Below are 14,632 nucleotides of genomic sequence, written 5' to 3'. Positions count from 1 at the left end.
TTTACCATTAAAATAAAAATAAATAAATAAATGGGGGCGCCTGGCTGGCTCAGTCAGAAGAGCATGCGACTCTTGATCTCAGGGTCATGAGTTTGAGCCCCACATTGGGTGGGTGTAGAGGATACTAAATTTAAAAAAAAAAAGGGATCAACTTTTAAAATAAATAAAAAATTTAAAAACAATAACATAAACAATGTAGCTCAATCCAGTGAGATTTCTAAGTGCTTTCTTAACACTTAAAAAAATTTTCATACATATCAAGGCATTTTATTTTTACATCTGCTCCGCATGAAAGGGACTGAGTAAGTATAATTTTTCCTCTCTTAACTTGAAATGACACAAGTACTTGTAGGTTAAGCAGCTTCCCCAAAGTGCCAAAGTTAAGCGTGAAGAGTACATTTTAATTTTTGGAACACCTGGGTGGTTCAGTTGGTTAAGTGTCTGCCTTCAGCTTCGGTCACGATACCAGGGTTCTGGGATTGAGCCCCGCATTGCGTCGGGCTCCCTGGTTGGTAGGGAGTCTGCTTCTCCTGCTCCCTCTGCTAGTCCCCCCGCTTGTGCGCGCACGTACGCTCTCTCTCTCTCTAATACAAATTTTTTTTTTTAAAGAACATTTTAATTCTTATTCCTGGTCCATACTCTTATAACTCTAACAGATACAAATTTTTTTGCTCTGAGAATGATTAACAATAGTAGGGAAAGGACTATGGAGAAAGCAAAAGACTAGACTGAATTAATTACAGTTGAAAAAAGGAGAGATGAGAGAAAAAAATAAGAAATACTCAGTAAGGAATGGTAGAAATACTCATTAAACAAATATTAACTCACAACTGGCTCTGTACTAGGCACTTGCTAAATGCTGGGAATACGGTTATCAATATCAGTGACATGGTCCCTTCATAATATTTGAAGTTCAGTGGGGAAGAAAAACATTAAACAAACATACAAACTATTATATAATTTTAATTATCATAAATGACAAGAAATACCACAGAGTACAACAAACCTGTACCATAGCACGTTTTTCATAGTATAGAACATGACCCATTGGTGGTGAAGACCAATTTTTTAACTCTTTTGATTCTTCAGGGGTCAAATCAGTAAGCCATCCCTTTCCAGGACTCCTAAGCCCACACCATCAGAGTAAGCCAACTCTCCACTAAGATTCTATGTCTGTGCTTAGCTTTATCATAAAATTTACCTACTGGCTGGAAACTGTATAGTCATATTTTCCCCACTGGACATTGAGCTCCTTCAAGGGCCTCTGACTCTTGTCATAATGCCTAATACTTGCTACTCACTCATTTAGAAACAATTGCAGGGTGCCTAAATTCCAAGTACTAGGTTGCTGGGTACTGAATTCATTCATTTATCCATCTATCCATTCACAGGCATCCATTCAGTGCCTAGGACGCATAACACAATAAATGTGAAATGCATTATTTTGTTGCACCTGAAATCAGTAATCAGTGCCTTTGAAAAATATGCTGCTGTAACAGCCCTCTGCATACACCCAAATGGTATTTTCCTCTTTTACTCCCAAATGTAGGCATTTAAGTATACATTCTCTCGGACAGATGAACTTAGAAATCCATCTTCCTACCATCATATCATGGCACCAGAAAGTTTGATACTAAGATGTCTCATTGTTTTTTCTGAATTGACAATGAAATGGGTACTGACAACCCCAGCAGGAAATGCCTGCCACCTTACCAAAGTTGCAGTGGTGCAGAAACTGATATAAAGCAATAGTCTTGACAGCTTCCCTTTTTGTTGTGCCCAAAAGAACCAGCAAACCCCAGTTTCCAAATGACAGGGAGCCACCACAACTCCCAGATAGTATCTTTCTGACATTACACAGATCAAAACTGTGAGCTCAGGGGTGCCTGGGTGGCACAGCGGTTAAGCGTCTGCCTTTGGCTCAGGGCGTGATCCCGGCCTTATGGGATCGAGCCCCACATCAGGCTCTTCAGCTATGAGCCTGCTTCTTCCTCTCCCGCTCCCCCTGCTTGTGTTCCCTCTCTCGCTGGCTGTCTCTATCTCTGTCAAATAAATAAATAAAATCTTTAAAAAAAACAAAACAAAACTGTGAGCTCAGACAAGAGACTGCATATTTACTACACAAGTTACATAGTTCTAAATGACTCCAGAGTCACTTTCTTTTGATCTCTTTGAATACAGAAGACATACAAGATGTAGAATTGAACTTAAGAAAATTAACTCAGCAACACCGAATCAGGCTTCCAAATGACTTACTTTCTCCTGAAAGTAGTTTGCTGACAAGTTATAAATTTCCACAGTGCCATCTGTTCGAGAAACAGCCAATCTGTTTGACTGGTTATTGTAAGCCACGCAGCGGATCCCTGATGGAACATAATTAAAGAAGCGTACTCGATGGACCTTAAATTCACCCATTCCTGAAGGGGGGAAAAAGAGTTATTATTGTTAAATGTTAACAGCAGTATGTCACATATATTGTTTCTTATTATTGTTAATAGCAGCATGTCACATATATTATTTCTTACTATCACTGTCCTGGATGGAAGAGTCCAACTGTATCTCACTGAGGTTCACTTCTAAATATCTAACCAATGATGCTTTCACACCCCAGGCAAGAATCTATGAAACCATCTCCAGAAGCACAGGATGCTTCAGCTAAAAACGAAAAGATCAACATATAGAGCATACCCCAGACTCCCAACAATCCTGCCAATCACCCGGAAGAAAGTACTCTTTGAAAGACGGGTAACATGAGACTAAACGTGACCTCGTTCTCTAATTGGGAGTGTGCACCTAAAGGAAGGGAGGCACATGGTGCTGACCAGTTGTATTCGAGGCAGAAACTAAGGTACTCCTTTATATTTTGTGTATGAGGTTTCTTGGGGGGGGGGGGGTGAAGAAGAGAGTAAACACCACTAACACTGTCAAGAAGAAATACAGCCTAAAACAGTCTTTCAAAGTCGGATCCGCAGAACTCCTGCATCAAAATCATCTGCAAAAATAGTTTTTAAAAACGCAGGATTCTGGGTTCTACTCCACAGCTTCAGTGGAGAATTCCAATCTCTCGGATGGGGGGAGAATTGGAGTGGGGGGGGAAGACTAGGAATCTGCATTTTAGCGAACACGTCTCCCTAACTTTATAGCACGCTAAGTTTCCAAATTACAGACTCAAGCTAAGGTAGTGCAGTGAGGCTGATGGGGCAGGCAGAACCAAGAGCTCCTCAAGGGAAGGAAGCCACGGGACTTAATCCGGCATCTGTCAACTATCCCCTCCCCACCGCCGCAAACATACACACTCGGAGAAGACAGGGACCGATTCTGGCTTGCCCCCTCACCCGTCTTCCTTCAAGGCTAGGAACCCGCGGGCAGGTCAGGCGCGTTCGGCCCGGCCCGGCCCGGCCCGGCCCGGCCCGGCTAAGAGGGCGTCTGAAGCGCGCGCTAGAACTCCGCCGCCCCTTCCCTCTCCGGGAATCTACGGAGTAGCCCCCACCAGGCCTCGGCACATGGGGAACGGCGAGCTCCACCGGCGTCGGCCTAGGGCAGGCCGCACCCCCTCAGATTTCTTTCTCTCCCGCCAGCTTCCCATACCCCCTCCCCAACTCACCTACTGATGGGGGCTCCCCACTCTCTGCCGCGGCCCCACGTGCGCGCGCGCTCGCCTGCTCTGCCCCGGAAGTGCTTGCAGCTCAAGGCCGGAAGTGCGCAGGCAGTGCTCGCGGCGGCGGCGACGGCGGCGGGAGGTTCGGTTGTCGCCCGTTGGCCGCGCGGCGCCGCGTTCGGCGGCCGCCATTGCAGGTCAGGCCGCGGGCGGGGGGCGCGGGAGGCCGCGGGGAGCGAGGGCTGAGCCGGGGATGGGGGCGAGGGTGCGAGGGAGAGGGAAGCTAGGGAGCTGGGGCCGGGTGGGGCGCTCGGCTCGGGGAGAAGAATGGCGAGCCGAGGGGCGGGGAGCGGCGGGCGGGGGAGGGGCGGTCGGGAAGGGGGAGGGGAGCGAGGAGAGCCTCGCAGAGGTGGGGGAGAACCCAGAGGGGCCCTTGGGGTGGGAGGGCCAGGAATTGTGGGGGAAGGGAGCGGTGTATAGACGGAAGGCGGAGGGAAGGAAGGGAGCGAGCGGGGCGGAGCGAGAGAAGGGCGGAAAGGGTGGCCGAGCGCGGGCGGAGGACGGAGAAGGGGGCGGCGCGGGCCGGAACCTCGAGGTACGTGCGGGAAGGGGCTCTTCCCCGGGTGGGGAGGGAGTCCAGCACGCGAGGCTTACGGGAGCGGAGTAGAACTGGAACCCAGAAAGTAGCGGGAATATCAGAAAGGGAACTTGGTTGGGGGGTTGGGGGTGTAGAACGATGAGGTTTGTTCGAGGGGACATTTTAAGTCGCGGGGGGAAGCTGCTGGGATAGATAATTGGGAGGGTGGTTAGAAGGAAGAGTAATCCAGGTTCTTTTGTGGGCGGAGTGAGAGACTAAAGAGTGGGGTGGGTTCGGGTCCTGGAGGAGCTAAGTACTTAAGATTGAGGAGGGAACAGGGAACGATTTGAGAATGAGGGTGGTAGAAGAAAACGTTTAAAGAGTAATCTTCAGGAGGAGGGTGGGCGGTTTGAGGGGTGTGGAGGAATGCAATTTAAAGAATAGTTTCCTTGGGAGGTAGGAGAAAGGGTTAAATAGATTGGTAGGAGGTCCCAGGGAAAGTCTGGGGGAGAATTGGAGGGGGTTGGGGAAGAGAGGGGAAGCGGATCGAGAAGTCCCAGAAAGTGGGCGGGACTAGACATAGGAAGTGTTTGTAGCTCCAACTGAAGGGATGGGAGGGGGCCGGGGGAGAGGTTGGAGAAGATGGGGGTCGGTGGAAGGAGAATCCGGGATTATGTGAGACCTCAAGCAGGGCTAGAAAGGAGGGGTTTTGGGGAGGATGGGGGTCATAGCAGTAAGAGGAGGAAGGATTGAGATGGGGCTGCAGAGTAGGAGAAGATGGAGAAAACTGGAGTAACTCAGATCGACTGAAGCCATCTTTTCCACCCATTGTCTGCAAATACCAGTAATTGATTCCCCCCATCATGGGAATCCTAAAATGTGATGGGAAAGTACCACGTGTATGCATAGTATCCACACATGTTTTTGAACACACTCTTCACTAATGAAAAGTTTGGAAGCATTCATTTCCACCTACCCTCCATAGCCCCTTTTTGGAGGGGAGCAAGCTTCTCATTTGGAAACAGAATTTTAGTGCTTAATGACATAAGCCTGTCAGGAGACAAGATTTTCCCTTTGAAACTTAGACCATCCCCTTCAGTCACAAACCACAATAACACTGCTAATAAAAATAATCTGATTCATTTGTATATGAAAACTTCCTGAATTGTTTATTTGATGGAAAGGCACATAGAAAAATAGTCATCTTTAGAGAAAAGAGAAAAAACCTTTCAGAACTTAATTCTTGAAGCAGTTCCGTGAACCTTGACTGTCCCATTTGAATTTTTCTCCCTTTATGTAAACTTGGTTTTATTCTGATAACCTGCTTTTGTAGGAAGGTTTGGTCCACTATAAACATTAAAATAATTATACAGTATAGCATTTAGACATTCTGTTGAACATTTACTAAGACAATGCCACGTTCCCTACCAGTAGTAAGTAGTTTGACCCTAAAGGCTTACCATGTTTTAGGCACTGTGCTGAGGACTTTCCATTCATAACCTCATTAAATTTTCACAACAACCCTTTGGGATAGGTTCTTTTTTATGCCCAATTTATTGGTGGGGAAACTGAAACCTAAAAGGTTAGATTATTAATCCCAAGTCACACATAGGCTAAGGTGACAGAATCTAGGTCTGACGACTTGAGTCCTCACTGCAATCCTAAACAACCGTTCCTGGGACTGAATAAAAGCTCAGTAAATGCTAAGCGTTCGTCTAGCAGTTTGAAAACATTTTTTTGTCAAGTGTTTAATTTTTTTAATAAAAAATGCATTTTTTATACTAAGAATTGTAAAGTTAAAGCCTTTATTCCCTATCTTAAATACAAAGTGAAAGGTTGCAATGAAATTTTATAAAATACCACTTAGCTCTAGTAAAACTTAATTATTTTTAATCACCATTGAGTCCCCTTGTTTGGGTAAAAGCTGTATATGTTCTGTTTAATTGGATCCATACCACACTTCTGCCCCATTATATTTTGGGGACAGTTACCATTATGAGGATCATTGCTCATTCATTCTGTTGTAAGACATTAGTAATCTTTTAACAGTTTAACATTTAAAAATTCAGAAAGCAAATTATAAGACTTCAATTTTGTTGAAGATTAAAATGAATCAGTGACAATGTCCTCTGTTCTTTTGGCTTATGCTTAGTTTTGAATCTTGGAGTTGACATGGAATAGATCTCTAGAGATTTCAAAAATCTAAATCTCATCAACTGAATATGATGAAAAGACTTGTTTTTGACTGCCTACCCCAGAGATGTAATAGGTACTTTGGCTAGTAGTTGTGTAGGTTACTTGCCATTTTGTAGAAATGAGAAAGGCTGATCTTTGTAAAGCAATCAGAAGTTATACAGAAGTACTATATTTGAGGTGCTGTAGGAGAGGACTCCTGGAGAGGCCATAATGTGGAGGGGTTGAGGTTCACATCTCACTTAGTAGCTATGTGACCAGTTACTTAACCTTAGTTTCTCTAAGCATGTTTCCTTATCTGTAAAATGGGAATAAGAGTGCTTACATTCTTAAAGGTTCTCACGATGAAACTAGAAAATCAGTGTCCACAAAAGCTTAACTATGGAAGAAATGAAGCTTTTTGTATTATGATGCTCTGCCTGGATTTTTCTTCTAAAATTGTGTTTGCACTCTGATTTTTTTTCAGGTTTTTTTTTCAGGTTTTTAATAATAACTTTAATAGTAAATTGAAAATAGAGGTAGAAGCCCAACGACAGTTAAATAAGGTATGTCCCAGATTGATACGGTTCCACCTCAGTGTTTTGAATTTTGGGTAGGGCTCTGTTGTGGCTCTGGATTGGTTTTGAGAATGCTGATTCTTTTGCCGTGCTGTAGTTTGTTCAGGGATCTTAAAGTTACCTGGACCACTGTCCTGAGAAGCAGTAGTGTGTTGACTTTACCCAGGACCTCCAGACTGGCTCCATGTCTTAAGACAGGATGATCTGGGGCAAGCCATTTCTACAAATTTTGAAGCCCCAGAAAAGACTTTTTTTTTTTTAAACAGGAAAATACCAAGAGTTAATTAGGATATATAAAGTACTTCAGAAAAAGTTTCCTTTAGAAAGCTAAACTTGACTAAGTTAGAAATATAACTTAGTTTATTTAGTGACGTGAAGGCCCAGAACAATTAAGCAGGAAAAAATTTCCTCATTTTTTGAGATATGGGGGTGAGAGGAGTTGAAATATTTCATTTCAGGGGAAAGAGGTTTGGGGATTTTTTTCCCCACTTTGCCATCGCTCCAGGTCCACACTAGTTGTGGCCTATGAGACTCCACTCTGAAGTACAGTGAATTAAACATCTTTTAGAGAGTGACATTGCAGAAATTTTTCCTTGGCTCTACAGTTACACATATTGTCAACTTAGAATTATTATTCTTAACTAAAGACAAGTAAGTTGGTCCTCACCAAATCTGTCATTAAACTCAAGAGAGAGAGAGGTGCCAAGCAAGCTCTTTCATTGACTCCATTCAGTTTCATGATTTGATGGAGTGTATTTTTCAGGCTGTGTCTTCAGATGTTTTTAATAAATCTGCAATTTCTGTACAAGCAATATCTTAGAACAAACATGTAGAAATTGTTCTACTTGTCATTGCTGGAATTAGTTGAGACTGAAGACTTAGAAATTTTTTTTGCTATACAGAAAATATTTATCATAATGTTATATTTGTTATTACTAATAGGATTTGATTTGTATTTTACTACTTTACCTCTTTGTTTTTCTATTACCTGCCTACTGTCAAGCGTATAGGGACAGATTGGGCTGCATGTTACCAGATTCTTTTTAGTCAGCTCCACATTAAGTGAAATACACATTCCGTCATCTCCATCAGGTGTGTCCTCAGTGAAGTACCCAGGTATACCTACCTACGCTGACCCTGAGAACAGTTGCCTAGAGTAGTAATCTCAAGGGGCAAGAAAAGGGATAATAAAATTCAGGTGATATAGCCTATTTTAGGGCACTAAAGTAGAATTTTGAAGATTTATTTGAGAGAGAGCATGCATGCATGAGTAGGAGGGGCAGAGGAAGAGAGAATCTCAAGTAGACTCTGTGCCGAGCACTGGGCCAACGTGGGGCTCAAACCACAACCCTGAGATCATGACCTGAGCTGCCATTTTAAGTGACTGTGCCACCCAGGCACCCCTAAAGTAGAGTTTTAAAATTTGCTAAAGGAATGCCCTCTCCTCTGTTTCTTACTAACTAGGTAAATACACTCCCATGTACGTAAATGTAGCCAGGCCAGTCCACAGGTTCCTGTGAGCTGAAACTCTTACAAGTGGGTCTGAACTTCATTTGTGTTCACATCTGCAACATCCCAGTGGGACTAGCAGGATTTTTTTACCAGCCTGACTAGGGACAGCAGCAGAATGGTAAAGCTGTAGGCCCCAAAATTTGTATTTTCAGGAGCATTGCTAGATGTTTGCCAGTATCAAGAGATCTCCTGACTGAGGCAGGGCCTGCTATAGATGCGGGTACAACTGTGTACTCAGAAGCACTGGGGATGAGTATGCAGGTGCGGCTCTTCTGACCTAGCTATCAGGCATCTGTTTTCCTTTGCCCACTTGAGCCACTGTTGTGAATTCCTGTTCTAACAGGAAACTGTTCAGGAAATGTGGAATGCGCTGAAAATATTTCTGCATTCCCCCTTAAACAGTCCATAGGTACTCCTATCAGACATGTTTCCAAAGGTCTTAAAGATTGATTTCCTTCTCTGCCATGGTCTTCCTAGAACTTGTGTATCTGTGTGAACACTTAATTGCTTCTCAGAAACTACCTGTGTATTACTATATCCATCAAGAAACATATAGTGCATTATCAGTCATCAAGAGCTTAGTTACAAGAACCCTTTAATCTGTATGCATTTATTAACCTTTAGAAACTTTCCAACTGCAATTTCTAGTTACTGAGGGTTTTTTTTGATTGATGGCTAAAATATACCTACCATTCTCTAAATTATAGTCAGAATTATAGTGTGGAAATACCGATTTGCTTTTTCCATTCTCTAAAAAAATAGCTGTCTGTCTTTAAAGCATTTTTGCGTATATGTGGTCTTCACAGTAGTTTAATGAGTCAGATAATCTAGGTGTTAGCCTCATGGTCATTAAGTGACTTGTGCATGATGACACAGTGAAAAGTTCTACACTTACAGGCTGGAACCTGACTTTAAGTCTTCCGATTTTAATTTGTAATCCTTCCTTCAAGAAACCTTAGAAAAAATTTAAAAGTGCTTTTGGTTGTTCAGTTGATGGTGGTGTAGTGCCTCCTTATCTTGTCACATGACTTTTGCCCTTAAGCCCCATGTATTTTTTCTCAAGCAGCACCACAACTGGTGCTGCTACAGAAGGTCTGACTTACTCACAGATGCCTTCTTGATCGCCCCCCACGGCTCTTCTGACCAGCTTTTCCACGTCTGCAGGGTCTACCTGATGCTTTGATGTCTTTCATTCTCACTAGTACTTGGTTTTCTCCTTTGGGAGCATATCAATTATGATTGTAGATAAAGACAGGTGCCCTAGGTTCTTAGACGCGTACAGCATCTGATTCATAGTAAAAATTCAATAAGTATTAGCTACTGTTTATATTTGAATTTGAAGACCAGTGAATTGACTGACCTTGTGTTCCCAAAGTACGTTTGGTGCTCGAGAATAGAGAAGTTCTGCCGTCCTGTAAGGCTCTTGGCAATACACTTTCCCCTGGAGACCCAAAATGAAGGTTAACATATCAGTGAAGGAACCTGTTTAACTTTTTAATCCAATGTTTGCTAAGCTTGAGAACAATTATACCTATTAACATACAGTACTACAGTTGGTAAACACTGGACTAATAAGTTTCCACCAAGTTCCATCGATTTATTGGAAAGACTTATACAGAACGTGTAGTTTAGATCCCCCATCTCCTCAGTCCCCTGTGGATCTATCGTTCCTAGAAAGACAAGTGAAGCCAGTTGTCACAGGCAAAAAATACTCATTTTAACCCATTCTTCTAGAGTACCGCAAACTTGCCACCAGGTGGTACTGTTGCATAAAATGAAAGTTGATTGTCGGGGTATACCTCTGTGAAAGATGGTCAAAGCGTATGGTGAGTGTCATGTTAGGTATCCGCTTACCATTCACCAAAGTTGCCTGAAGGACTTTTTCATTTCTTGGCTTTTGTTAAAGGAATTCCTTTGAACCTTGAAATATAACCAGATTGTTAGACACAAAGTTCATATTTTGTATCACCAAAGGGAAAAGTAAAATCTAAGTGAATTTTTTAGTTTTTTTAGAAATATGCAGAATAGAAAATAGAAAATTCTTGAGAAATGCAAGTTAGCATAGTGGTCAGTAGTGTGGGCGATAGTGTATGTTTTGGGTTCAAATTCTGGCTCGTTGACTAGTAAGTACATGACCTTGAACATAATTATAATACCAACTTTGCAGACCATTGTTGACCCTTGGTGATCTTAAGCAATGTTGTAAATACAATGTCAATTCAGAAATATTAATAGCTTATAGCATTGTTAGGGGAATGAAATAAAATCTAAGTACTTAGAAAAATGCCTCACACACAGCACATGATAAATATTAGCTACTATTATTATTATTATCCTAAATTTTTTTTTCCTCTACAGCTTACTTTCAGTTGCTTTTTAAAGACGGAAAGCTCATGGTGCAAATTGTTATTTCCAGGTGAGTACATTTTGAGACTATTTTGTTCAGTTTGAATGATTAGGGTTATGTAGGTTTGACATTTTCCTGGAAGAATCGGGGTCCTCAGGTGCATCTTGCACACATCCTTGCATTTCTTCTGTAGTTCGGTGCCTAGCACTCCTAATTTCCCAAGAACTTGTGCTCCACAAAGAGTTCCTTTGGGCCTTGAATGGTGGTGTAGGACACTATTCATCCTTCACCCCTCAAAAATATTGTAACCGCCAGCCCTTTGCTTGCAGTGCTGGGGCTGGAGGCCTGGCAGAATGGGTGCTGATGGAACTACAGGGGGAGATCGAGGCTCGCTACAGCACTGGATTAGCTGGAAACCTCCTGGGAGACCTACATTACACCACTGAGGTGAGGGGACTTTTCTTTCCCTGCCTAATGCCTCAGGAAAGCAAGCTACACCAAGGTGGTGCTCCCAGGACCCAGAGTGAGGACTGCCCTCAGGTTTGTTATTCGAGGTCTAGCTAATCTAAGCTCTCTGCGTGTTCTCCCCCGACTCCTGCAATAGCAGGGAAATTTAGCTTTGGGGAATCTGGAAAAGTCACAGTTTTAAAAAGTGGGAATTCTCTCACCTGGGGCTAGAAAGAGTAAAAGGGCACAAGGGTGGTTGTCTGATGTGGCTCTTAAGGAGTGGTAGAGCCAAACCAGGGAGTAGAGGTGCCAGCATTGCTTGCCAAGAGCATCTCTAGAAGGCACCTGAGTGTTATGACCTTGCCCTGAACCTCAGGCATTTCATTCTTGTTCTGCCAAAGGGAATCCCTGTGCTGATCGTGGGGCATCATATCCTGTATGGAAAAATCATCCATCTGGAGAAACCTTTTGCCGTCCTTGTCAAACACACTCCTGGGGAGCAGGACTGTGATGAGCTTGGCTGCAAAACTGGCACCCGGTACCTGGTGACAGCACTCATCAAAAACAAGATCCTTTTCAAAACTCGCCCCAAGCCCATTATCACCAACGTCCCCAAGAAAGTATGAAAGAACCCCGGATTTTCCCTAGAGAGCGGCCAACTCCTTGGACTCGTGCTCAGTTGCCACCTCGAGGACGGCTCGACAGTTCCCTGGGACCACAGGGGGGTCCTGTTTTGAACACAGGCCACCCGCTGGGCATGAATTCTGATCCCTTCCTTATGGCATCTGGTTCTCTTGGTGGAAATCTGGCCCCATTTCCAAGGAACCCATCGCCTTTTCCAACTTCATCAGGCTCATTGGCTTCAAATCCAGCACCTTTCCCTGCTGGTGCTCGTGACCCGGGCATGGCTTCTTTTCCAAGAGGGATGAATCCCACTGGTGCAGGTGCAGTTTCTTTCCCAAGGCCTGGTGGCCTCTTGGGCCCAGGCCCAGGGCCATCTCTAAACCCTAGGGCAGGGGGTCTTCCAGGCCCAGGGCCTCTGTCTAACCCAAGGTTAGGGGGTCTCCCAGGGCCAGGTCCTATGTCCAACCCAAGGTCAGGTGGTCTCCTGGGAACGGGTCCTGACCCCAGAAGTGGCGGCCCTATGGGCCCAGGATCTGGGCCCAACCTGAGAGCAGGTGTCCTGTTGACTTCTGGGAATGGTCCTCCTAATCCTAGGCCCGTTGGCCTGGGACCAGGACCAAGTCCCAATCTGAGGTCAGGCTTTGTTGGTACAAACCCTGCCCCGAGATCGGGTATGTTTCCAGGCCCAGGCCTTGGGCCTAGCCCAAGAGCAAGTGGCCTGGGTCCAGGCCTTGGACCCAACCCAAGGGCAGGTGGCCTGGGCCCAGGCCCTAATGTGGACACCAGAGCGGGTGGCCTCCTGGGCACAGGATCTGGTCTTAACTTAAGAATGGCTGGACCTCAAGGCCTAGATCTTGCCCCCATTCTAAGAGCAGCGGGTCTTCTAGGAGCGAATTCAGCTGCTTTCTCACAGGCTTCTGGAAACATGGGCACAAGCCCATCTTCTATGGCAAGAGTACCTGGCCCCATAGGCCCAAACTCGGGTCCTGGCTCTCGGGGAATTGGCCTTCCAGGGCCAAATCCGTCTCCCATGTCCAGGGCTCCTGGCCCCATAGGTCCTAACTCAGCTCATTTTTCAAGGCCAGCTGGGCCCATGGGGGTAAATGCCAATCCCTTTCCAAGGGGGACAGGTTCAGGGGGACTGAATCCAGCTGCCTTCTCTCAGTCCTCTGGCACATTGGCTTCAAATCCAGCTACCTTCCAGAGGTCTGCTGGCCTCCAGAGCTCAAGTCCAGCAATTTTCCCAAGAACCTCTGGGCCACTAGGCCCCAACCCAGCTAACTTCCCAAGGGCCAGTGGCTTGCAGGGTCCAAGTCCAGCTGCCTTCCCAAGGTCTACTGGCCCATTAGGCCCTGGTCAGGTTACTTTCCCCAGGTCAGCTCCTGGGCCCTTGGGCTCTTCTCCAGCAGGCCCTGTGGGTATCAACCCAGCTCCTTTTGCAAGGCCAACTGGGACCCTGGGTCTAAACCCAGCTTCCTTTCCAAGGATGAATGGCCCTGTAAGCAAGACTTTGGTCCCGTTTCCTAGAGTGGGGAGCCTACCTGGCACAAACCCAGCTGCTTTCCCCAGACCAGGGGGTCCAATGGCTGCAATGTACCCAAATGGAATGTTACCCCCTTAAACACTGTTTTCTCTCCAGGACCGCTTTGGTTTTCAAGCACCATGGTTCTGGGCAGGGGCCGTGTTGTAAGTAAAAGGGTAGATGTGGAGCTACACTCTGAAGTACATAGCTGGGGCTCAAGTTCGGATGAGCCATCTTTTTTCCTCTGCTTCTTTCTTGACTGAAGGTGAAATGTTTTATGTGGGAGATGGACTACGGCAGGTGGGAATGATCCTGACCTTGACAGAAAGGATCTCCAGCCCTCCAGAAGCCTGCTGTGCTTTTGTCCCACAGCTTTTTGCCCCTTGTTTCTTACTAGTTTCTTGAATTGTTCATGTGGACTTTTCCTCAGGGATACATTGGCCTGCAGGTCCCACTTCATATGTAGTTCCCTGCTCACCACTGGAGAATCAGCTCACTGCTCTCTAGGATTGTTGCATTGGTGAACGGACCATGCTTCAGCAGCTCTGACCTGGGCAGCTTGGACCTGGTCATCCTCTACTGCCATACTTTTCCCTGGGGGCTTGAACACAGAACAGGGAGGTGGGCAACCACTTCAGAGACCCACCAAATACAATTTCTGCTTGATTGGGCCTGCAGCTTCCTTCTCCTGGGACTTAGAGGAGGCCAGAATCAAGGCTCCACTGCTCATCTAACTAACTCCCTCTCCACTAGTACTCCCAATCAAAGAACCTCAAAATTTAAACTGACGTGGATGGGAATATGGGAATTGGGGTGGGGGGTTGGGGGGATAAAGGGGAGAAATCACTGTGCTTCGTTCAGCCTGACGTGAAAGGATGGTTGGTGTTTTTCCTGCTTGTATCTTTTCTTACCGTTTCTTTAATAAATGGGATGAGAGGGCTGCCGATGTCACTCCATTTCCTTACCTGTTCCCATAGGAAAGGAGTTTTACCCACTGCTTTTCATTGTTTCAGCTTGGCCACAGTCCTGTGTTATCTGCCAGGTAAAATGCTGTCACTCAAGCAGGAAGCAAGCGTTGACTTTTAACCTTACCTAGGACTCATTCATCTGCCAGTGATTTCACCAGAGACCTTGCCCATCCTCAACAATAAAAAAAAGTTCAGCCACCAGAGGTTGTGCAGTTATCAACAAGGTGGGCCTGCTGTATGCCCCAGGTCCAGAGGCAGCTGTGACTACATGTTTTGAGTTCCACTGC

General features: G+C 45.2%; 3 protein-coding genes across 6 annotated transcripts in view; 2 read left to right on the top strand and 1 right to left on the bottom strand.

Annotated features, from left to right (window-relative positions):
* The window catches only part of UTP4 (UTP4 small subunit processome component), a 32,241-nt gene extending 28,330 nt beyond the window's left edge, over positions 1-3,911 (bottom strand). The window contains exons 1-2 of one of the 2 annotated variants that reach the window (XM_026495094.4): positions 3,605-3,911; positions 2,257-2,417 (exon numbers count right to left, since the gene is read on the bottom strand). In XM_026495094.4, the coding sequence (XP_026350879.1) occupies positions 2,257-2,415 (159 nt within the window). In that variant the 5' untranslated portion in view covers positions 2,416-2,417; positions 3,605-3,911. The other variant, XM_057314201.1, reaches the window with a different exon arrangement.
* Positions 3,688-14,317, top strand: CHTF8 (chromosome transmission fidelity factor 8). 3 transcript variants are annotated; one of them, XM_026495104.4, is made up of 5 exons: positions 3,700-3,795; positions 6,835-6,913; positions 10,796-10,853; positions 11,114-11,231; positions 11,633-14,317. In XM_026495104.4, exons 3-5 carry the CDS (start codon positions 10,831-10,833, stop codon positions 11,855-11,857), a joined length of 366 nt encoding a protein of 121 aa, XP_026350889.1. In that variant the 5' UTR covers positions 3,700-3,795; positions 6,835-6,913; positions 10,796-10,830; the 3' UTR covers positions 11,858-14,317. The 3 variants fall into 3 exon arrangements, with proteins under 3 accessions (XP_026350888.1, XP_026350889.1, XP_057170185.1); XM_026495103.3 differs by lacking the exon at positions 6,835-6,913 and having other exon boundaries at positions 3,688-3,795; XM_057314202.1 differs by lacking the exons at positions 3,700-3,795; positions 6,835-6,913 and adding an exon at positions 4,125-4,193.
* On the top strand, positions 11,854-14,317 carry DERPC (DERPC proline and glycine rich nuclear protein). Its single transcript, XM_044382466.3, has one exon. It carries the CDS (start codon positions 11,854-11,856, stop codon positions 13,474-13,476), a length of 1,623 nt encoding a protein of 540 aa, XP_044238401.1. The 3' UTR covers positions 13,477-14,317.
* Positions 14,318-14,632: the final 315 nt, after the last annotated feature.

Source organism: Ursus arctos, unplaced genomic scaffold, assembly GCF_023065955.2.
Source record: "Ursus arctos isolate Adak ecotype North America unplaced genomic scaffold, UrsArc2.0 scaffold_19, whole genome shotgun sequence".
In the NCBI taxonomy this organism is placed as follows: domain Eukaryota; kingdom Metazoa; phylum Chordata; class Mammalia; order Carnivora; family Ursidae; genus Ursus; species Ursus arctos.
This window is presented reverse-complemented; position numbering and strand designations above follow the sequence as displayed.

Excerpts from the sequence above, each read along its gene's own strand:
- DERPC (XM_044382466.3), top strand. The coding sequence starts at position 11,854 with ATGAAAGAACCCCGGATTTTCCCTAGAGAGCGGCCAACTCCTTGGACT.
- CHTF8 (XM_026495103.3), top strand. The coding sequence starts at position 10,831 with ATGGTGCAAATTGTTATTTCCAG. Across the intron at positions 10,854-11,113 it reads GTGCAAATTGTTATTTCCAG|TGCTGGGGCTGGAGGCCTGG; the intron begins GTGAGTACATTT and ends CTTTGCTTGCAG. Across the intron at positions 11,232-11,632 it reads ACCTACATTACACCACTGAG|GGAATCCCTGTGCTGATCGT; the intron begins GTGAGGGGACTT and ends GTTCTGCCAAAG.